Source organism: Podarcis vaucheri (genome assembly GCF_965113315.1).
Source record: "Podarcis vaucheri genome assembly, chromosome: 17".
In the NCBI taxonomy this organism is placed as follows: Eukaryota; Metazoa; Chordata; class Lepidosauria; order Squamata; family Lacertidae; genus Podarcis; species Podarcis vaucheri.
Window position 1 is genome coordinate 39,981,283 of NC_138755.1, and position 24,862 is coordinate 40,006,144.

Consider the following 24,862-nt stretch of genomic DNA (forward strand, 5'->3'; position numbering starts at 1 on the left):
CGCTATTCATTTGCTGCTTGGTCAGTCTAAACGCTTCCGTCTGCGGAACCTTATCCAACTGCTTCTCATCTGGGAGTGACATACGCTTCCATGAAAAAAGATGAGATATGCTTCCATAAAAACAACTGGTATCTTCCCATAATGGCTTGATAATTGGCAATTTGGAAAGCCAAAGCTGATGGAGAATAAACTTTCCTCCTAATCATGTCCAGTTCTCTGCCCTCCTTATCTATGCGAGCCAAGTAAATTATATGCCCTTCACGGCCTCCACTGCTAATGAGTTAGCTGGGGGATGAGTAAATAGAAAAGAACCCTATGCTGGGTCTTATACGTATATTATTTTTAATCTTTCTCCTAGCAGCAGACGCTGGCACTAGTATCTCCCACAGACAGGAAGCCACATCTAAGAGACCCAGCATTACAAACAAAGACAAAGCTAGAAGACCCATAAATTCCAAATTGAGCTTCTAAATACGGATCAAATGCTTTCAGTAAATGGGGAGGCATTCCTGATTGCAGGGGTTTCCCATCACGTGGAAGCTCACACTTAGGTTTCCTTCTTGCATATATCCCTGCATATGCACACATATACCGGTGGGACAGAGTCATTTTGTGAATGCACAAAAGAGGGCTTTGGGGTGATGGTGTTCAAAGCAACCCTCTGATTCCAAATGAGACGTGACATGAGCCAACAGTGTGACGCGGCAGCTAAAAAAGCCAGTGCAATTCTGGGCTGCATCAATAGGAGTATAGCATCTAGATCAAGGGAAGTAATAGTGCCACTGTATTCTGCTCTGGTCAGACCTCACCTGGAGTACTGTGTCCAGTTCTGGGCACCACAGTTCAAGAAGGACACTGACAAACTGGAACATGTCCAGAGGAGGGCAACCAAAATGGTCAAAGGCCTGGAAACGATGCCTTATGAGGAACGGCTAAGGGAGCTGGGCATGTTTAGCCTGGAGAAGAGGAGGTTAAGGGGTGATATGATAGCCATGTTCAAATATATAAAAGGATGTCACATAGAGGAGGGAGAAAGGTTGTTTTCTGCTGCTCCAGAGAAGCAGACACGGAGCAATGGATCCAAACTACAAGAAAGAAGATTCCACCTAAACATGAGGAAGAACTTCCTGACAGTAAGAGCTGTTTGACAGTGGAATTTGCTGCCAAGGAGTGTGGTGGAGTCTCCTACTTTGGAGGTCTTTAAGCAGAGGCTTGACAACCATATGTCAGGAGTGCTCTGATGGTGTTTCCTGCTTGGCAGGGGGTTGGACTCGATGGCCCTTGTGGTCTCTTCCAACTCTATGATTCTATGATTCCACTGCTAAAGCATGTTCTCCTTCATGGAGAGCACGTGTTGCGGTGGGGACCGCCAGGACACTCCAAAGTTGGGGGGCGGGCTAATTGACCGTTGGCCACTGATGCGATTGGGACTTCCCTTGTTGTTGGGAAGAAGTTAATGTTGCCATTTGTTGACTGACAGCCAGAAATGCTAAAACTCCTTGCACGAGGCTAGGACTTCCTCTTTTCGCCCGTGCATTGGATTGCCTGTCCCCCCCCCCCTAGAATTAGGGTTGTTCGCTTTGACCTTGCTATGCCTGTCATGGGGTCGTCTGCTCTTGGGGCAGGGGCCCGTTAGGAATTTTGTCCATCTGGCTGATTGGCTGGGGCCATTTGGTTTTTGCCTAAAGGTAAAGGTAAAGGTACCCCTGCCCGAACGGGCCAGTCTTGACAGACTCTGGGGTTTGTGCGCCCATCTCACATCTATTGGCCGGGGGCCAGCGCTGTCCGAAGACACTTCCGGGTCACGTGGCCAGCGTGACAACGCTGCTCTGGCGAGCCAGAGCCGCACACGGAACGCCGTTTACCTTCCCGCTGGTAAGCGGTACCTATTTATCTACTTGCCCCCGGGGGTGCTTTCGAACTGCTAGGTGGGCAGGCGCTGGGACCGAGCAGCGGGAGCGCACCCCGCCGCGGGGATTCAAACCGCCGACCTTTCGATCGGCAAGCCCTAGGCGCTGAGGCTTTAGCCCACAGCGCCACCCGCGTCCCTTTGGTTTTTGCCTACTGCGTAGCAAATCATCGCAACTTGTAAGGTTGCGGTTAGGCATTGGTTTATGGTTTGGTTGGTTGAGGGGCATGGATTGGCTGTGCCTGCCCCTCTAATGCTGCTGCTGCAAGGGATTCCGTTAAAGGAATTGGGGGCTAACTATTGCTTGTCCACTCTGTCAAGGGGCTAGGGCCATAGCAATGAGCTCCTGGTTGCATTTGGGGTGAGGGCAGGTTCCCTGCTCCGACGCTACCCCCAAGTGTATTCCCCTATTCTGACTTTCGCATCATGCGTAATGTCAGTCTGTCCCCCATGGTGGGGGCAGATAGTCGCAACCAATGCCTAAGCAACCACTCACAAATTTGTATTTTAATAAAGTTGTGGCCAAAATTATGCCAAAAATCTTAAACAAAAAATCTGTGTGATGTGTGAGTTATTGGGGTGGCCCTGTGGACCTCGACACGCAACTTCAACATCACAGACTCTCTATACTTCTAAATTACTAAACATCTGAATGCTATGTCTGCTCTGAACACTGTGTCTCGTCTTTGGAACAGAGAAACCTTGCAATAGTAATCCACACTCTCATAACCTTCAGGCTTGATTACTGCAACAGAGTCTATGCGGGGCTGTCCTTGAACCAGCTACGTTCATTTTATGATCCAATAAATTATAGCATATGTGACACTAGGACTGTAAACATTTTATAAACAGACCAATTAACTTTAAAGCTTTATATTTTTCAACTCCAGTGGAGCACCCAAGAGATTTGCAGCATACAGAAGAAAACACACAGAAAAAATATCATGAACACGAATGAGACTAGAATGCAAGAGAGAAGTGAAGGCAGGGAATCAAGCAGGGGCTTGCCTAAGGACAAACAAAATTCTTCAAATAGGCCGGGGGCGGGAGATAAAAACTGCACGGCATGGAATGTTACAGCTTATGAGCAACAAGAGAGAAGACCTTGTTCCTTTTTTCTACCAACTGTGCCCAGCTGGTGGGAGGATATATACAGAAGATACTCCTGCTGATCACAGCGGATGGAGCAGAATACATGGGGGGAGATAATCCTCATATTTGTTGGTTGCCTCATACTGAAACTTCCATATAACGAAGCCGATTAAAACAAGCAAATACAAGCTATTAACAGATGCACCAGCCAATCACAGCACCCCAGCTGCAACCCCAACACAATATATATCTATCTATATGTATATGTGTTTATATATACATTATATGTTTGTGTATGTACGTGTATGTCTAAGTGTGTGTGTGCATGAATATGTATATATGTATATATGCTTTAAGTAAGGGATGTGGGTGGCGCTGTGGGTTAAACCACAGAGCCTAGGACTTGCCGATCAGAAGGTCGGCGGTTCGAATCCCCATGACGGAGTGAGCTCCCGTTGCTCGGTCCCTGCTCCTGCCAACCTAGCAGTTTGAAAGCATGTCAAAGTGCAAGTAGATAAATAGGTACCACTCCGGCAGGAAGGTAAACGGCGTTTCTGTGCGCTGCTCTGGTTCGCCAGAAGCGGCTTAGTCATGCTGGCCACATGACCCGGAAGCTGTACGTCGGCTCCCTCGGCCAGTAAAGTGAGATGAGTGCCGCAACCCCAGAGTCGGCCACGACTGGACCTGCTCAGGGGTCCCTTTACCTTTATATGTGCTTTAAAGCAGGTGACACAGCACAGCCCTGCTTTGCTTCGGTGGGGGTGGGATTGCTCTGGCAGTGTCGGTGGCAAGGGCTGGGCTGGCGCTCTCCCGCACAGGGCATGCCTGCGCACCCCAAGAGCCGGCAATTGACGCTACACCACTGCTTTAAAGATAACGACCAGCCGCTTGACTTAGGCCCATAAATGAAACAAGCAGCCAGTGAGGTTGGTATAAAGGAATTGGAAAGCTCGTTACAATTCTGATAGCTGCAGTTTGAACCAGATGTCCAAATACTCTTCAAAGGCAGCCCCCCTCAGAGTGCTTCACAGTAATCCAGTTTCTGAAGCCACATGCAACCATGACTAGGAACAGACACTAGTTGGCACACCAGTTTAAGACATAGCTGTCAACTTACAGATTTGAAAATAAAGGACCAGCAGCCTCGAAAATAAGGGATCAACAGCCAAAATAAGGGATCAACAATTACTTTGATAAAATACATATTCTGTTGCGTGCAAATGGCTTTAGATACCTATTAGGTCCATAAATTACCATATAGCATATATTCAACACAAAAAAGCATAAATTTGTTGTTGACAAAGGACAGCTGGACATAGAAAGGGCCCCATTACCTTCAGTAGCTTATTTAAGGGACATCATCAGTAAGGGACAGCAGCGGGACATGACGCTGGGATAAGGGACTGTCCCGCCAAATAAGGGACGCTTGACAGCTATAATTTAAGATACTTCTGGTCACCACTACCATCTGAAAGCAAATCTATACCATAGATTCTTTGGGCACATAGCTTTGCCCAAAGAATCCTAGGAACTATAGCTCACCCCTCAGAGCACTACAGTTTCCAGCACCCTTAACAAACTACAGCTCCCAGAATTCTCTGGGGGAATTCATGTCCTTTAAACGTCTGGTGTATACCCAGCCTGACATTACATTATATAAGCAACATCAGACCCCCCAATCTACAAACCTGATTTTTTAAATGTAGAGTGCTACCTAACCCAAAACAAACTATCCCTATCACTAGGCCTGCACTTCCACTGACCAAAGCATTTTCTGCGTTCTCTGGATTAAAGTTTCTCCTTTTTTTACATATAATTCTATTTATAGTTTTCATTTATATACATTACAATAATGATTCAATAATTTTAACATTTCTGACTTCGACTCCCTTCCCCCTTTCTGCAATTCTTTACATTTATTTTCGACCTTTCCTGCATACTCCAAATTATCTTAACTTATTCCTTTATTTATCTATTCTCATATATATTTTTGAAACTGCAGGTTTTTACAATAATCCTGCCAATATCTTGATCTGTTTACAGTTTGTTTGTAAATACTCAATAGACTATTTCCATTCCTTTCTAAAAAGTTTGTTATCTTGATTTATTATTCTTCTGGTAAGTTTTGCCATTTCTGCATACTCTATTAGTTTCTGTAACCATTCTTCTCTCATCCTCTGGTTACGTACTTACCGTATTTTTTGCACCATAACACTCACTTTTTTCCTCCTAGAAAGTAAGGGGAAATGTCTGTGCGTGTTATGGAGCAAATGACTATGGGTGGCAGGGGGGGGAATCTCCTGCAGTCGTGAGCAGAGGATCCATAGTTCCCCTTCCTTCCCTCCTCCATGGCTCGCTTTGAAACAGCAAAGCGGGAGAAGAGCCGCTGAGTGGGGAGGAGAGAGGGACAGAAAGCCTGCTTGCTTTAAAGGAGCAAAGCGGGAGAGGAGAGGAGCCTTCTCCCCTTAAATCCCTCTTCTTCATTATTAGCAGCATCCTTCTCCACCCACCCCACGCGTGCTCCTTGTCCCTTGAGTGCTTTTCCTTCCCTCCCCACTTAAAACGTGGTTACAAAGCACGGATCCACATGGATCCTCAGGATTTTTGCACTGGGTCACCCCAAATTCACCATCAGATCACATAGCATGTCCATGGCTACATCTTGCACCAAAAAAATCACGCACCCACTGTTGCCTGGGGCCGCAGTGGTGCAAAAACGTGGTTACAAAGCACGGATCCACATGGATCCTCAGGATTTTTGCATTGGGCTACTCCAAACTCACTGTCAGATCACATGTCTGTGGCCACAGCATGAAGCACAAAAATCATACATCCACTGTTTCGTTTAGAATATTTTTTTCTTGTTTTCCTCCTCTAAAAACTACGTGCGTGTTATGGTTGGGTGCGTGTTATAGAGCGAAAAATACGGTAATTTGTTCCAGAGGTCTGTTCTTAACCTGAAACTGTTCTTAACCTGAAGCACCACTTTAGCTAATGGGGCCTCCCGCTACCGCTGCGCCGCCATTGCGCAATTTCTGTCCTCATCCTGAAGCAAAGTTCTTAACCCGAGGTACTATTTCTGGGTTAGCGGAGTCTGTAACCTGAAGCGTATGTAACCTGAGGTACCACTGTATATATTCTGCCAATTATCCAGTCTCTCCAGTGCCAGATTAAATCCTTTTAGATGGAATTTTAGTCAGAATTGATTCTTCATTTCCCTTGTGTTTTAGACTTCCTTTTAATTTGTGACTCCTTTAGGGACGCACACACATACACATGCACACACAGAGAGAGAGAGAGAAAGAGAGAGAGAGAGAGAGAGAGAGAGAGAGAGAGAGAGAGAGAGACTATATACATATTGTGCAAATTGTTTCCCTGGTTTGTTATACACCACCCTGCAAACTTCTGATGAAGGGTGGTTAAGAAATATCTTAAGTGAATAGATAAGATTGCTTCCCTGTCTTAAGATGGAAAGGAGAGGTACAACTTCTTGTCATCAGCATACTGTTGACAGCAGAATTCAGCCAATAGCCTCCAGCAGCTTCAAGTAGATGCTAACCAGCATGAAAAGACAGAACTCTGCAGAACCCAATTACAAATGGCCAACATGGAGACAGGACTTAGGTAGCCGACAAATTACGTTCAAGTTTTATTCTGCCAGTCTTTTGTGTACTTTAGTCTTGCTGGCTGTGATTTGTTTTATCTGCTTTTAGTTTGGATTTTGAATGCTCTTTGGTGTTAATGAGCTGAAAAGTCCCCATTGCTACACACAGACATTCCACATTCGGGAAAAGAGTAGCGTATATTCAGTACCTGAGGTATGTAAAAGAGACCCAGAAGATTGGCCACAGCAGTAGAGATCCCAGAACCAGTTGCTCCCACCACGGCGATTGTGGAGGGAATGTGCTCTGAGCAATTGCAGAACTCATCCAGATTCAGAGAGTCTATCTTGTTTTGAGCCACAAAACTCAGCGTGGCTTCCAGGGCTTTGGAGACCGTGTTGCAGGTATCGAATATGCTGTATCCAAGAGTCATGTTGGGAAGAAGCGTTGGGCTGTTATTAATTTCCTCAATGGCAAAGATCATGGCCTGAAGCCAACGGAAACCACGAAAATTATACCTACGAAAAAGAGGGGGGAAATTAAAATAATGACAACTGGCTTGAAGGCAGGGAAAAGAGTGAAGAACAAGTGGCTGAGTAAACTAAGGAGCATGGCCAAAGTCTATCTTTCCATCAAAGAGCTATGATTCTATTCATTTCAAAGAAGTAAACTCAAAACTGCAGAACAACTGGCCATTTCATACATGCTGAAACCGACCAAGATTAATTCTGATAGTGACAGGCGATATGTGTAACGTTGTTGATTCTTCTGGACCTCTCAATTTTTTAAAAATACCTATTGACCAAGGTATCCTTCTGGAACTGCTTCTTAGGCAGACATCTCCAAACTCGGCCCTCCAGCTGTTTTGGGACTACAATTCCCATCATCCTTGACCACTGGTCCTGTTAGCTAGGGATGATGGGAGTTGTAGTCCCGAAACAGCTGGAGGGCCAAGTTTGGGGATGCCTGTTCTTAGGGATAGCACATGCAGGGGGAGGGCAGGCACTGCACTGCCATGGTTCTAGTCATTTGGGGGAAGTAGGTTCCAAAAGGTAGGCTGGAAAACTATTATTATTCCCATTAGGAGTTATCCTAGCCACCTGGACCCCTAGTTAATCCGAACAATTATTTGCATTTAGAACTTTTGTGATGGTTCTAAAACCAATCGGCTTCAAGCACTCCAATTGCTGACCTCCACGATTCACTAACAGAATGCAGGGCAACAGCACCCACATCTGCGGAAAGCTCTCAGAGTCAGGCCAGTAATAGCAAGGTAGTTTTAACCTCCTCCACCCTCCCTCAGTGCTCCCAATGCACTTTGCTCCAATTTTGCCTACTGTGGGAGCAAAGGAGGTGGTTATGTATTTGTCTGATACGTTTGCACGCCCTGAAATGAAGTTTCACAGCTGATCTGTAGTTTCTTTGCCCACCACTGTGCTATATCAGTGCTGGGTAAAGAACATAGCTGTCAACTTACAGATTTGAAAATAAGGGACCAGCGGCCTCAAAAATAAGGGATCAGCAGCCAAAATAAGGGATTTTCCGAGCACAGGTATGTTCAACTTCTGAGCCCCTCCGAGCCAAAGGCAGAAAGCCCAGCCAGCAGCCAAACGAAGCCTCAAGGAAAACCACTGTCACCTCTCCGCTGGGAAGCGCTGAGCAAAGGTGAGTCCCCAGGCAACGCAGCTGATTTGATCAGCACAAGGCATGCAAGCTCCACCCCCCAGTCATTCTTAGACTCCTTATTGGGTGAGCAGCACAGCCAAGCAACACAGTTGGAGCCTCCCTCCTCCCTTGCCGGCAGGGAGGGAGGGAGAGGAGCTGCTTCCTCTGAAATCCGGGAAATTTAAGGGACATCATCAATAAGGGACAGCAGCGGGACACGGCGCTGGGATAAGGGACTGTCCCGCCAAATAAGGGACGCTTGACAGCTATGGTAAAGAAACTTTCAGCCTACACATTTGCAGGGACAAGAATTGCAACAGAGTTTGGGAGCCTGCTCTAGCTACTGAAATGTACATTCACTTTTTTCCCTAAGAGCTACAGATCAACTGTAAAACTTCATTTCAGGGCATGCAAACTTATCAGACACCATTCTGATTGTTCACAAAGCCGGGTGGGGCGGGAAGCAAGGAAATAATAATTCTATTTATAGTCTTATGTCCCCCATGGCTCTTTTGTAGGCTGCAATCTTTCCTTTTTTTCACATCAGTCTTCCTGGAGTCTTGCTGGAGAGCCTCAGCAGAAGCCAACACCCTAATCGTAGCCACTGACTACCAAGTTATTTTTATGGAGGCTCCCTCTAAGGGTCGATTCCAACAGTTCCTGGGCAGAAACTAAAATGCATTCATTTATTAAATGTACATTAGGATTGCAGCCTTGGAAAGCTGGGCCACTTAAATAACAACAGAAGAAGGCTTTACTACTTAGCAATATAGCACTTAGTTTGAACTTGGTGGGTAGCAGGCTTTGGGAGTGAGTAACTGTTAACACATTTTCGCTTGGGCTCACCTTATGCATTCAACGGATTCTGGTCTTGATTTCAGATCCTGGTGTTTAGCAGCCACTCCAAAATGAATGGGGAACAGCCCCCCAAGAATAATGTCTCCTTTCTTCTGTGCCCTTTGATTCGGTCCATAGGCATAGGCAGAGGTATTCCAAGTAAACGCAAAGAGGAGCAAACAGAAACTATAAAAAGTCATCGTTCCTCCTTTTCACGAGGGACAGAGGTTGCAAACTTCAAAATGGCTACACAAGAGGAGCAGGCCTAATAACCTTCAACAAGCCTTTTCACTTCTGAACACTGCGCACTGCGGATCTGGTGGGGATGCTTGGTGTACGGTAAGCCACAGGATAGCAGCCATAATTCCACCATCTCCTCAGTGGTCTTCTCCATCGCAATTGACCCAATCCAGCAGTTTCTTGCTTCCTCGTGGCTTATTAGATGGAGCCCATCTTCAAGACCCCCTAAAAAGAAAATGGAGATGTAAAGAAGTTATCTCAGGTGCACTCTGAGCTGTCCCTAGACTGTGCCTCTTCCCCAATACCATCGCCTTAAAAATAAGGGACGCACTATGCCAGGCCTTCCCAAATTGTGGTCCATGACCCACCAGTGGTTTGTGAGCATCAGTTGGGTGGTCTGTGGCATGTCAGCATTCAACATTCATATTGATTTTCACTGTACAGTCATACCTCAGGTTGAATGTGCTTCGGGATGATCACGTTCGAGTTGCGCTCTGCGGCAACCCAGAAGTAATGGAGCGCGTTACTTCTGGGTTTCGCCGCTTGCGCATGCACAGATGCTCAAAATGACGTCACGCGCATGCGCAGAAGCGGCGATAAGCAACGCGCACATGCGCAGACATGCCTTCGCTGGTTACATTTGCTTCTAGATGTGAACAGGGCTCCGGAACGGATCCCGTTCACATCTAGAGGTACCACTGTATTTTTTCTTGCTTTTTTCACTTCTGTTCTATTTTATTGTATTGCACTTTGAATCCAATACAGCGGTACCTCGGGTTACAAACACCTCGGGTTACAGACTCCGCTAACCCGGAAGTAGTACCTTGGGTTAAGAACTTTACCTCAGGATGAGAACAGAAACCGAGAGGCGGCTTGGCGGCAGCGGGAGGCCCCATTAGCTAAAGTGGTACCTCAGGTTAAGAACGGTTTCAGGTGAAGAATGGACCTCCGGAACCAATTAAGTTCGTAACCTGAGGTACCACTGAATAAGACAAGAAGCAATGAAAACACAGTTGAAAATCACACAGCACCAAACACAGCATATTGCAACTTCTATAACAGGCAGAAAGATCAGCAAGTGATCTGTCAAGACCACCAGAAATTTTAAAGGGGTCCATGAGGGAGAAAAGGTTTGGGATTGGAAGCCACTGCACTACGCAGCTTACAGATTCATTCAGTTTCCTTTCTCCTTATTATTTTGATAATATACAGTACATGGTTTTAAAGTTTGTTTCCATAAGTTGCATTGTGGTGAGAGAAAGCAACTCATCAGTAACAATCACAGGGCCCCTTACGCCTGTCAACAGAATCACCCCCGAAGTCAGTTTACAAATCATGATGTCCACAGCTCACATCTCTGATCTCAAAGTCCTTCATTATTTTGCTGTTAAACATATTTATAGACCACCTACAGTGCAAAACACCTCAGGCAGCCCACATGTTACAAGTGACAAGGAGAAAATGCAATGAAATGAATTTTTAAAAATCGAAAACAGCAAGTCAAGTCAAATAAATAGAATTCAACAGAACAGCACAGCCACTAAAGCCTGTACACAACCCTATTGGAAAGCCTGGACAAAGAGGAGGGTCTCTGCCTGGCGCAGAAAAGACGCAACATTTGGGGACAGGCTAAGAGGGGCATTTTGCATAAGTGGTGCCACAACCACCATAGCACTCTCCCCAGTCAGCCCTTGTCAAGTTTGGGAGAGTGGGGACACTGATTGGAGCAGGGAGTTGTAGATAAATGTAGTGTTTGGACAGGTTTGTGTGGTAAAAGGTGGCTTTTTCGGGTTCAGGGCTTTAAAACTTAGCCACCAGCTCCATGAATAATTTGTACATGACCCTCCAACCCTTGTTGTGTTTGGCCTCAATACATCTCTATGATGTTGGTCATTGCTACTATGATTGTGGAACTGAGGCAGAGAGAAAGTGCCTTGCCAATGCCATGCAACCAGTTCATGACAAACCCAAGTCCAGTCATGGCACATCACCACATTCTCTGCCATTCTAACCCTAATCATGGTTGCTCCTTGGAAGAAGATGAAAAATCTGAAACAAGAAGACCCAGATTAAGAGTATGTTGTTGTTGTTGTTGTTGTTGTTGTTGTTGTTGTTGTTGTTGTTGTTGCCTTCTTCTTTTTACAGCTCAAAAGGTGCATACACACGCATCATGATTCAAAAAATCATGGTCCAGGGGGTCACGAAGTGCTCTGGTCCAGGGGGTCACGAAGAGTCGGACACGACTAAACAACAACAAATTATACGTCCGTGTTTCAAACACTGACTATGACCCTAAGTTCTTACTCCTGGTCTGTCACTGCAAGTTCAGACCCCATGAGCATATATGTGAAATTGAGATATTTTTGCTCTAACGTGTGTCATTTTACACTTCTGTAGCCAGACAGTCCTACAAAGAAAGAACTAAGAATGTTGTTGAATAGGTGGGGCAGGTCAAAGGATCCTAGACTCATGTGCCCCGCCCCCCCAGCAGACAAATCCACAATAGCTCTGAGTAGCAGAGAGCATAGGTCTGAAAGCAGAAACGGTACAGCATAGCAACTTTAATTCTTCTAATTGCAGCCCGTACCAATAATTTTTTAATACCTGACTCTACCTGTGATCCTAACCAATGGACAGTAATGAGGGCAGCCCTGCTTAAGCGCACAATGTCCCTTAAAATAATTTTTGGAAGTGGGTTTTTTTATAAAAAAACCCCGAAATATATTGGTTACACTTTCTCTCTGTGAAGGTGATCTTTCTGCCCAGGCTGGAATGCGCAAACACCTCGGGTCACCCTTCAGTGAGCATCAGCCAGCTCACCTCCCTGCCAAGTCCACGGCAACACACGTTCCATCTCCGGGACGACGGTGTGACTTTTGGAGGCTCTATGCCTCATTTAGCCCTGGTAATGGCCTAATTGGGTTGGAAAAATGCAGGGGCAGGAGTGCGATTAAAAAACCAGCTTTGTGGTGCCTATTTCAGCCATCGGAAAGGAAGGGAAGGAAGCAAAGAAGAACAAGCTTCGACAAAAGGCTTTCTACTCTCAGCGCTTAATGGGAGATCTTTGCTTTTAATGAAGGCCGATGCTACCTGTGACACCGGGCATTATCCCTGAAAGTATGAAGAGGGCCAGTGCAAAACACGCACAGCATCTCTGTTAAAGGTCTGTGCGTGATTCACTCTCTACAGTTCCGTAAAAACACAAAGACAAAAAACCTACTCCACCCCCTTTCGAACCCAAAGGCTTTGCCTTCAGCTCTCTGAGTAGACTGTAGTTATTGTAGAGTTAATAGATGATTTTACTTGGCAGGAATGAAAGTGACACAGGGAAATTGGAGTGACGAACCCCGCCATTCATTCAAAACACATCAGTTCGGGCAGTTCCACTCTGCACTTTTTACACGAATCCATTAGAATATGTGATCCTTGATAACATTTTGCTGGTTAACTGCACAAATAGTGCCTATCCCTGCTATAATTTCTCCCATATTTCACAAATGATTTAAAACGTCACATTTTCTCAATGTTCCAAGGCTTCTAAAATTACTGCTAAAAGGAAGTTTTTGTTTTTTTAAAAAAGCACAAACAGATATCCTAACGTACACGTTGGAACATGCAAGTGTTACAAAAGATGAGGGCTGACATCTTAAAAACATAACATTTCAGGGTTTATTTCTGAGTAAGCATCCACAAGTGTGCTGTTTGGTCCGATTATTTGGAAATAGCAAAAAAATAAAATAAAACAAATAAGAGTTGTGTATGCTTTCTTCCCATGCCTAGTTTGGCAATTGCTACTTTAGACTAACAAGTATGTGACATTTCTAAACTTACATTAGACAACATTTTAAGCCACATTAGCCTCAGCCCCCCACTCATCCAGGTATAGGATTGCACCATAAATATTCCAGCAGGGGGAGAGATGGGAATGAAGGCCCACTCCAGACAGACAGACTGACAGACCAGCTGCCTTTTACTCCTCCCCAGTCGGAGCTGTTTCCATTCAAGCTGGTGTTTAAGGAACTATGTAACTTTAAGTAAAGGTAAAGTGACCCCTGATCGTTAGGTCCAGTCGTGACCAACACTGGGGCTGCGCGCTCATCTCGCTTTATTGGCCAAGGGAGCTGGCGTACAGCTTCCGGGTCATGTGGCCAGCATGACTAAGCCGCTTCTGGCGAACCAGAGCAGCGCACGGAAACGCCGTTTACCTTCCCACTGGAGCGGTACCTATTTATCTACTTGCACTTTGACGTGCTTTCGAACTGCTAGGTTGGCAGGAGCAGGGACCGAGCAACGGGAGCTCACCCCATCACGGGGATTCGAACCACCGACCTTCTGATCGGCAAGTCCGAGGCTCTGTGGTTTAACCCACAGCGCCACCCGTGTCTGTAACTTTAAGTACTGGTGCCTAAATTTGCTTGTTTTGATTTTCATTCCCCATTCCTTTTTCTCTCACCGCCCCCCCCCCGTCCATTATATTGTAAGTGTGGAAGGAGATTGCCTTTTGTTGTAGTTGTTGCTTTGACTGTTGTTGCTGCTGCTGCACTGAGAGACTTTTGGGCTGAAAACCAGGGTGATAGATAGATAAATGCGTTAAGGATAATGTTGCACAATCAGTATTTTCAAAACCACTGCTGGCATTTCTCAATTAAATGAACCACCATATATTAAATCTACTATTAATCTAGGATTCTAGGGAGGCATTTACATAATTTATTAGTGTTACATTTTGGAAACAGCTAAGCTTAAGGAAGCGTGAACAAACTGTTTTTTGCAAGGTTATCAAAACTGTTACCAGCTATGAAAATTCTTGTAGGGGAGAAAGTGACTTATAAGACATAGTAATTTCAGTACGGAGATCAATAATACAGAATGAATAAGGAATTGAACCCAGTGTGTTTTGACTATACACAATTTTGGCTTTAGGGATGATCCCCAGAACGTAACAACTGTGTAAACTGCAGGCTTACTATACAAATTCTACAACTCTATGATTCTATGTATAGGAACTTTAAAAATATTCTATGACACAGATGCCTTCCCCACCCCAAAAGGTAAAAAGTCTTTTAAAAATTACTGAAAATTGTAGGAGTAAAGTAGATAACAGGTGCTCAATGTAATAATAATGAGCAACTGCTGTATACCACTGATATTTAATGAGAAGGGGGTATAAATATTTTTATTTGTAAATTAATTAAATTGTGTCAAAATTAATTATTTTTTTATTGTACTCATAAAGCTTTACTTAGTAAGTTTTGATTAAGGCAGGTATTAAGTTAAAATATTTTTGCACACCATCAACATGCAGTTCATCTTAGTAACTAGCTCTCCATTTGGCTTTTTCTGTAAGTTCCAATACAGCATTTGTTTTAAAATATAGATTCCTGCCCATATCTATTCCCCTGTGTGTTTTTTTAAACTTAATTTCACTACAGCAAGTTTTTCCCCTTATGTCAGCACTCTGAGAGTTGCACCTGTCTTTGTGCCATGAGACCCAGATGAGTTCAAATGCTAACACTGTTATACTGTGGGAGATACTGCAGTGGAGCAGAACGAGCCCAGGTTGATTTTTGGATAATAGGCTTGAGGCTGCACTGTCAGCAAACAGAAAATCCTGTTTTGACTCAAAGGCTAAGTGAAATAAAGACAGAATGCACTGGAATTGAATTAGGGCACAGAAAGGAGCCTACTTTTCATATGGTTTGAAAATTACCAACAGGTACCGTATTTTTTGCTCTATAAGACGCACCAGACCATAAGATGCACCTAGTTTTTGGAGGAGGAAAACAAGAAAAAAAATATTCTGAATCTCAGAAGCCAGAACAGCAAGAGGGATCGCTGTGCAGTGAAAGCAGCAATCCCTCTTGCTGTTCTGGCTTCTGGGATAGCTGCGCAGCCTGCATTCGCTCCATAAGACACACACACATTTCCCCTTACTTTTTAGGAGGGGAAAAGTGAGTGTTATAGAGCAAAAAATATGATAGTTAGTAGAGGTAAAGGAATTGGTGGTTAGGAAGAAAAGGTTTCCCTTTTCTGTCTGTTGCCCCCACTGCTGCCCCTCTGAGTCAGATAGCTTATTGCAAGTGTTGTTGCTTTATTCTCAACAGTTCTTAGTGCCACATTCTGTATTATACATTTGAAGCACAGTTAAAGCACGTGACTTCCCACAAAGAATCCTGTAATTTCCACCTCACAGACCTACCATTCCCAGAATCCTTTACAAGCTATAGTTCCCAGAATTCTTTGTCAGGTGTTTTAACTGTGCATTTGTTGTGTTTCAAATGTAAGGTGTGAATCTGCCCATTGAGCTTGTCCTGCAGAAGGAAGCCAGGACAGCAAGGGGTCTAGGAACAAAGTCTTATGAGGAACGGCTGGAAGAGGAAAGGTAAAGGGACCCCTGACCGTTAGGTCCAGTCACAGACGACACTGGGGTTGCGACGCTCATCTCGCTTTACAGTGGTACCTTGGGATGCGTACGGGATCCGTTCACATCCTGAAGCGAACATAACAAGCGATGGCACGTCTGTGTGTGCGCGGGTCGCATTTTGCCAATTCCAAACATGCGCATGACGTCATTTTGAGCGTCTGCGCATGCGCAAGCAGCGAAACCCAGAAGTAACGCACTCTGTTACTTCCGAGTTGCTGTGGAGCGCAACTCGAACGCACTCAACCCAAAGCACATTCAACCTGAGGTATGACTGTACTGGCCAAGGGAGCTGGTGTACAGCTTCCGCGTCCTGTGGCCAGCATGACTAAGCAGAGCAGCACACGGAAATGCCGTTTACCTTCCTGCTGGAGGGGTACCTATTTATCTACTTGGACTCTGATGTGCTTTCGAACTGCTAGGTTGGCAGGAGCAGGGATCAAGCAACGGGAGCTCATCCCATCGTGGGGATTCGAACCGCCAACCTTCTGATCGGCAAGCCCTAGTATGTTTAATTTGGGAAGCTGGAGATTTAAGGGGAGGCATGATAGCGGTCTTCAAATGTCTGAAGGGCTCCATCATGCAGAAGATGGAGCAGACCTGCTCTCTCTTGCCCCAGAGATTAGAACGAGAACAATGTGTAGGAGTTGCAGGAGGAATAGATGAGGCTAAAAATCTGTTCACCAAGCTGTCTTAGGAGGTAGGTGGGATCTCCTTCACTGGAGTTATTTAAGCCGAGGCTCAATGACCATCTGTTAGGGATGGTGCAGCTGTGGATCCTGCACTGCGCTGAGCAGAGGGCTGGGCCATAATACCTCCAGGGTCCCTTCTAACTCTCTGGCTGTATGGCTACAAAATGCATCCACAGGAAATCCAGCAGGGAAGAATTCTGGCTGTTGTGTGCCTTCATAAAGCTAAAGGGACCCCTGACCGTTAGGTCCAGTCGTGGCCGACTCTGGGGTTGTGGCACTCATCTTGCTTTATTGGCCGAGGGATCCAGCGTACAGCTTCCGGGTCATGTGGCCAGCATGATTAAGCCGCTTCTGGCGAACCAGAGCAGCGCACGGAAACGCCGTTTACCTTCCCACTGGAGCGATATCTATTTATCTACTTGCACTTTGACGTGCTTTCGAACTGCTAGGTTGGCAGGAACAGGGACCGAGCAAAGGGAGCTCACCCCGTCGCCGGGATTCGAACCGCCGACCTTCTGATTGGCAAGCCCTAGGCTCTGTGGTTTAACCCACAGCACCACCCGCATCCCTGTGTGCCTTTTTACCATCTCCTAAAAGACGTTACTTTTTTTGTATCAACAAACACATAACTTCTTGTCCCTCTCTCACACGTATGTGAAATATTGAATTTAGAGGAAATGAAGCATTATTTGGATCTGGAAAGTACCAAAACCAGATTGCTCTAAACCAGATTGCTTCTAATACAGATTAATAGTTGTCTTCCTTTCCTGTCACTTTCAGCTGACCCCTTAATTATTTAATTATTTGATTAATTATCACCTTGCCTCATGGGTACCTGCTTCCAAACTTTCTTTATATATGACTGCCAGCAGTGCACACAGTATTCTGGAATCTCTTCCCACATCAAGCACACTGTGTTACCACAGTCCAAAATGACTTTTGTCAGGATGTAGCAGATGGTAATCTATTGTACGTATAAGCTTTTGGCCATCCTCATGTGATGCTTAAACTATTGTAAGGGTTGATGAAGATCTCTTGTCTATATGGCAGAAATCCTTTGCATGATTAGTAGTCACGCTTGCCTAGCCCATTTGGAGAAAAACATATATTGACACAAATAGTTGGCTTATTTCTACTTATCCATTCTATCTGCTCATTCATTTCCCCCATGAAATTATTTCTTTAACTGCTTTAGCAGACCTACACAAATTCACCCATCAACTAAACTGGAATAAGTACCTCTGGGCTTTTGACAAAGCAGGACACCAGGCAGCACATAGGTTCTGTCCACCAAGCTATCTATGAATTGCAGGGATGCCCAGATCTCAATTCACTAAGGATTACTCATCTGCTCCACTTAAATGAATAGGAATGTCATGTTCTTAAGCAGATCCCCTTATTCAATGCAGCTCATGCACAATAATTTCCAGGTGGATTGTGCTCACTAAATCCTCTCATTGTTTTTAAAATGACCAAAACCATATTTTGCATATGTGAAGTTAAAATTTCAGTTCTAGAACGCCTGATTTCACCAATTGTGCCATTATAACCTTTGTTCCAAATTTAATTTCCCTGTTAAATACCATGTTTAAATCATTCTGATCTCAACACAAATAAATAATAATAATAATAATAATAATAATAATAATAATAATATACCACCCTTCAAAGATCACAAGGCGGTTTACAGTATAAAAACACAACACTTCACATGACAACAACAAGTAATAACCCCAAATGATCTGCAATATAGATAAGGAAGAACAAGTCTTGTTGAAGAACCAGCAGCATGGCTTCCACAACAGTAAGTCTTGTCTAGCAAATATTTGAGAGGTGGGTGGGGCTTTTTTAGAGTGTCAATGAACATATGAATGGGGTGATCCAGAAGACACTTTATCCTTTGGCTTTCATAAAGCTTTTGACCAAGTCCCTCCCCAAAGGCTCCCGTGTAAGCTTAGTTATCATGAGAAGAGACCCTCTTATAGATTAGTAACTGGTAAAAGAACAGGAAGCAACAAATAGGAATAGATGGTAAGTTCTCTCAGTGGATGAATGTAAGAAGTGGGTTCACCCAAGGATGGGCTTTGGGACCTGTGCTTTTTGATTTCTTTGTAACTGATCTAGAATTAAAGATGAGCAGCAAGGTGGCAGAGTTTGCTGGTGACTTCTCTTGCCCGCTTCCTGGCTCTGACTCTGTTCTGGCTTCTGACCCCTCTGATCCTTATTTGATGTTCTGGATGGAATGTGACCTCTACGTACCTTGGATTACATATTTATTTCTGACCTGCTTGAATGGACAGCCCACTTCCTAACACGTAGAATCTGACATCATAGAGTCTATCCCTACTGTGGCCCAGCAATGACTTCCGCTGGCCATGGGCCAAGCTAGTCAGGGGTGAGATCTCAAAGGAAGAATCCTTTTTAAATAAAAAAATCCTGCAGACGGTGAAACCACTTGTTCCCCAAAACTGCTTTGCACAGGGGCACATATGTTTGTGTGCACTTGAGGAAAAAACAATAATGTGGATGCCTCTATGCAGGGCAGGAAAGGGAGAGAAAGACACATGGACAGTAAGAGCACCTTGCTTAAAATGAGAGGGGGAAAGAATCTGATTTGCGAGAAAATATTTTGTTTAAGGAGAGATTTATGCCTCTGTTGGGTACACTTCTTGAGGCAATTTAGAAGGAACATTGTCTCACTACATACTTTGGGGGGCTGGATACCTATGATATTATCTCCCATTTAGTTATTTAAACATATTTACAAGCTAGCTAAGGGACGTGGGTGGCGCTGTGGGTTAAACCATAGAGCCTAGGACTTGCCGATCAGAAGGTCGGCGGTTTGAATTCCTGCGACGGGGTGAGCTCCCGTTGCTCGGTCCCTGCTCCTACCCACCTAGCAGTTCAAAAGCACGTCAAAGTGCAAGTAGATAAATAGGTACCACTCCGGCAGGAAGGTAAACGGCGTTTCCGTGCGCTGCTCTGGTTCGCCAGAAGCGGCTTAGTCATGCTGGCCACATGACCCGGAAGCTGTACGCCGGCTCCCTCAGCCTATAGAGTGAGATGAGCGCGCAACCCCAGAGTCATCCACAACTGGACCTAATGGTCAGGGGTTCCCTTTACCTTTACCTTACAAGCTAGCTAAATCAACAACCCCATAAAAATCACTAGCCCCAAATAATATTTCCTGGCTTACCTCAGCCACACACAGGCTTAATTGTGACTTAAGAGCAACTGCTGAAAAATTGACACACGTCATTTGCTCAGCCAAGGGGAGTTGTGGTGGGTAGTTTAGATTGCTACACTGTGTAGCATCACTTCATAGTCCTGCTTTTCCTTTATGTAGGGTCGGTGTTTCTCAAACTTGGGTTCCCAGCTGTTGTTGGACTACATCTCCCATCATCCTTGACCACTGGTCCTGCTAGCTAAAGGATGATGGGAGCTGTAGTTCAACAGCAGCTGGGGGCCCAAGTTTCTTCAATTGTGTGTGTGTGGGGGGGTGTCTCTAAATTATTGACAATCTTGGCCATCAGACTGAACAAGGTAACTGCCCATCTGGGCTCTGCAGGCATGAACTATGTAGAAGTGAAGCTGGGCAAATATCAATGCAAAAGTTAAGACTGTTGCTAGGCATTGCTATGTAAACCTCTGCTTAGTGACTTGTACCTCTCGCCTTCTCCTTTTTTAATGTTATGTTCATTATACAACAAAACCCCCCAAAGAACCCACTTCTCTGCCTGAGTGTCTGAAAAACAATTCTTGCTCACTACAGGAAACCAAGTTCAATGGGACTTTCCCCCGCATGTGCACGTGATTGTAGCTGCGGAGCCCAATTCACAAAGAATTGCTCCCAAGCATGCTCCCTTGAAACGAACTCTCTCCTGACCAGATCCTTTTTATTTCAATGCAGCTCCTGCAGGAGACCTTCCCGCTGCATTGTGCCCACCAAACCCTCTAATTTGGTTTTAAAAAAAACAAACAAACAAACAAACGGCAGTAACCCGGAGCCTGAAATGTATTTCACATGCTCTCATTTACAGGTCCCTTGCCAGAACACTTGATTTCACAAGTAGTGCCAATCTCATCCTTGCTGCAACCTGGCTGGAAACCGGCCCGAGTTAATCATTCTAATCCACAGTTACCTTTTCTCACTTTGATCCACACGTGATTTACAGGACACAAAGCACAGCCAGGGCGGACAGCAAGGACCCACGTCACAGCTGTTAGGCCGGCAGCCCAATCCTCAACACGCTTGCAGTAAGAGCTGCTCAACAGTGGAACGGACTGCAGGTTTTGTAAGCAGAGGCTGAATCGTAGAATTGGAAGGGAGCACGGGAGTCATCTAGTCCAACCCCCCTGCAATGCGGGAATCGTTTGCCCAACATGGGACTCGAACCCGAGTCTCATGCTTTAGCAACTGAGTTGGGTGGCCATTTGTACAGTGGTACCTCGGGTTACAGATGCTTCAGGTTACAGACTCCGCTAACCCAGAAATAGTACCCCGGGTTAAGAACTTTGCTTCAGGATGAGAACAGAAATCGTGCTCCAGCGACACGGCAGCAGCAGGAGGCCTCATTAGCTAAAGTGGTGCTTCAGGTTAAGAACAGTTTCAGGTTAAGAACAGACCTCCAGAATGAATTAAGTTCTTAACCCGAGGTACCACTGTATTACCAAGATTCCAACCATTGCAGCGGGTTGGACTAGATGACCCTCGCGGGTCCCTTTCCAACCCTACGATTCTATGATTCCGTGACCCATCGATTTTTTAGGAACCTGAGGTTGCCACTGCTGGACCCAGAGGGTCTTGCTTCCCAGGGTGGGGCTGTCCTATGAATATGAAGGGGCCATAGGAGCCAACTCCTCTATTGCCATTCAAACAGTGTCATGTGATCAATTATGCGGGGCGGGGCTTAATCCCCCCCCCCCAATATTTTATTCAATTTGGCACCCCTGGAAGGGGCCGCGCAACGAAATCCTAAGCTTGTTAACTCGGCAGCGAGACCCGCTTCGCTTCGACGGGGTTTGCTCTGCAGGAAACGCGCTACAGGCTCGCAACCCAAGTTCCCACTCTGGACCCTCACTTCTAAAAACTGAGACGTGTTCAGACAACGAGGTTTTTTTTGTTAAATAAATAATAAAAAAGCACACAAAGCCGAAAGGCTCATAAGCCCAGCGCACAGCTGCTTCAAAACCGGGCGCAAACTTGCCCGTCGGTCGGTGTGTGTGTGGTAAGAAGAAGCCCCCCCAAATGCCCCCCTCCCAAGACATCCCCCAGGTAAAGGCAGAGACCCCCCCCAAAAAAGAAAGTGACACACTCTCACCCTCGCTCCGTCCCTCGCGCGCCTGCCAGGACCAGAATTTCTCACGGAGAAGCAGAAGACGCAGCAGTAGCGCTCCGGAGTGCGCACCAGCGCCCGCAGGGAAACTTTTCCGCCGCTTCCCGAGCAGCAGCAGCAGCAGCGACAACGCGCAACTCGGCGCAACTCGTCCGCCCGTCCGTCTACTCGCCCCGCGAAGACGCGCAGGTCCAGCCCACCGGCAGCGCCGCGCACCGCGCGCCCAGGGCGATCCCACCTGTCGGCCAGCCGCTTCCCCGCAGCCAAAGGCGCCCGGCCTCCTCCATGGCGAGCCCGCTATGACCTTGCCAGGTAGACGGGGCAGCCGCCGGGCTTCCCACAGCTGCCGTCCGTCCCGTCCGTCCGCCTCCGGAGAGAGAGAGAGGGGGGGCGTGAGGGGGCGACGGAGGGCTGCGCTGGAGAAACCCCGTCGGGGAAGCGCCAAGTCGGCCGAGTAGGGCGCGGAGGCAGCGGCGGCGGCGCTGCAGTGGCGTCCAGGGCGCGCCGAGGGCTCTGGCGCTCCACCCTCGAGGGGGCGGAAGGCAGCCCGGGGTCGGCCAGGGAAGAGCGGGCGGAGCGGGGTTGGTTGGCGGGGCCTCGTCTTGGTAGCAGAAGTCCTGCTCTCAATACCCCCAGGTCACGGAATTAAAAGACGCCTGCTTCTGGGGAGAAAAGCAATGACGAACCTAGGCAGCATCTTAAAAAGCAGAGACGTCACCTTGACGACAAAGGTCCGTATAGTAAAAGCCATGGTTTTCCCAGTAGTGATGTATGGAAGTGAGAGCTGCACCACAAAGAAGGTTGATCTCCGAAGAATGGATGCTTTTGAATTGTGGTGCTGGAGGAGACTCTTGAGATTCCCATGGACTGCAAGAAGATCAAACCTCTCCATTCTGAAGGAAATCAGCCCTGAGTGCTCACTGGAAGGACAGATCATGAAGCTGAGACTCCAATAAGTTTGGCCACCTCATGAGAAGAGAAGACTCCCTGGAAAAGACCCTGGTGTTGGGAAAGATGGAGGGCACAAGGAGACGGGGACGACAGAGGATGAGATGGTGGGACAGTGTTCTCAAAGCTATGAACATGAGTTTGACCAAAGTGCGGGAGGCAGTGGAAGACAGGAGGGCCTGGCATGCTCTGGTCCAGGGGGGCACGAAGAGGCAGACACGACTAAACTACTAAACAACAACAATGCCTTGCATGCGCCAGGTCATTCATGAATCTGTTCACAAGTGGTGGGCGCCATTTCTGAAACCAGAAAAAATTAAACCATGCTGCAAGGTAGCCAAGGGGCTGGCCCAGGGGTCAGCAACCTTTTCCAGCCCTGGGCCAGTCCACCGTCCCTCGGACCATGTGGGGGGCTGGACTATATTTTGAAAAATAAGAATGAACGAATTCCTATGCCCCACAAATAACCCAGAGATGCATTTAAATAAAAGGACACATTCTACTCGTATAAATAGACGCTGCTTCCCGGATCGTCCGTGGGCCGGATTGAGAAGGCGATTGGACTGCATCTGGCCCACTGGCCTTAGGTTGCCTACCCCTGGGCTGGCCTCTCCGTATTATTCCAAATTCGAGGAGCTTCTATGCGTTGAGGACATTCCGAAATATATCCTCTACCTTTAAATATCCTAGGTAATGAGCAGTAGGAGAGCCATTTCCTTAAAGGCAACTGGAGGCCCCTGGCAGCCTTTCTGGACCTTGGGTCCCAGGATAATTCGTAGGGTTGGGAGGGACCTTGAGGGTCATCTAGTCCAACCCCCTGCAATGCGGGAATCTCAGGTCGATCATCTCAGACAGGTAGAATCATAGAATCATAACATCTTGGAGTTAGAAGGCACCACTAGGGTCATCTAGCCTAACCCAAGTCAGGAATCTTTTGCCCAATGTAGGGCTCGAACCATTGGCGGACCTTGGGGTCTTAAATTCAGCACCTTTTGCCTTCCATTCAAAATCTACTTAAGGATTCAGGGCACAGGTCCACAGAACAAAAACTGCATATAAATTGCATGTGCTAATTTCTATCTACAGATGCCTCTGGGGAAATAAGGTGGTGGATGGTGCACTCCCCTAAATCCACCTCTGCTCAAACCCATGACCCTGAGATGAAGAGCCTTGTGTTCTGCCAACTGAGCTGTTTTTGGACTACAACTCCCACCATCCCTGACCACTAGCCCTGCTAGCTAGGGAAGCTGAGAGCTGTTGTAGTGCAACAAAAGCTGGGGACCTAAGGTCAAGAAGGGCGGTCTGAGGCCTGTGGCACTTTAAATGCTAACAGATTTATTATGGTATACAGTTCCGCAGCATATTGGGGAGAGCCAACGTGGTGCCCTCCAGGTGATGGTGGACTCTCAACGCTCAAGAGCCCCAGGCAGCATCACCAGTGGCCAGGGATGATGAGGATCTTATTCCAACATCATGTGAAGGGCACCACATGGGCTACCCCTCAGTTAGGTCCACCACTGCATGAACGAAGTGTGTATGTGCATACTGTTAAGTTATGGGTGAACATATCAGACGACACTGCGATTCTTCAACAGCTCTTGCTTATTCACAGGCCAGGACAGAACTGAATTGAAGGGTTCAGCCAGCCTGCTTATATAGAGCTCCAGTACAACGTAACTGTAACAATTTTCTAAAACTATCCAATCACTGAACGCCACTTTCGATCCCTTATTTGCATAACTATCTACAGTATCCCCCTGCTGGCCCAGGGTGAGAACTTCAGTACATAACACATCCAGTCAATTAAAACTATATTTTATACATAACACAGTTGCAGAGAAGTTGGTTGAGAGTTTAAGGTGCCACAGCACCGTCATTTTTGCTGCAACAGATGGGCATGGGAACTCCTCTGAAAACTCTTGCCGCTATCCCAGTTTTGCTATGTTAATCAGCACCCAGTGTGGGACAGGAAAGCACTGTCTCTGTCCAAGCCTTTATGTACAGAACACAACTCCTTGATGAATTCTAATTCAGCTGTTTTGCACCAAATTCACTCTTTGAAATCATTTTCCAATTTTCACATCAGCCGTGGAGTATCCTGGGAGACTGAAATCTTCCCC

At 46.3% G+C, this 24,862-nt stretch overlaps 1 protein-coding gene across 2 annotated transcripts in view; it reads right to left on the bottom strand.

The window, feature by feature from the left end:
* The window catches only part of CASR (calcium sensing receptor), a 52,562-nt gene extending 30,743 nt beyond the window's left edge, over positions 1 to 21,819 (bottom strand). Inside the window, exons 1-3 of one of the 2 annotated variants that reach the window (XM_082206052.1) lie at positions 21,780 to 21,819; positions 9,115 to 9,570; positions 6,815 to 7,121 (exon numbers count right to left, since the gene is read on the bottom strand). In XM_082206052.1, coding sequence (XP_082062178.1) covers positions 6,815 to 7,121; positions 9,115 to 9,305 — 498 coding nt within the window. In that variant the 5' untranslated portion in view covers positions 9,306 to 9,570; positions 21,780 to 21,819. Of the gene's footprint in view, positions 1 to 6,814; positions 7,122 to 9,114; positions 9,571 to 20,225; positions 20,307 to 21,779 lie in introns of those variants that run through there. The other variant, XM_082206051.1, reaches the window with a different exon arrangement.
* Positions 21,820 to 24,862: the final 3,043 nt, after the last annotated feature.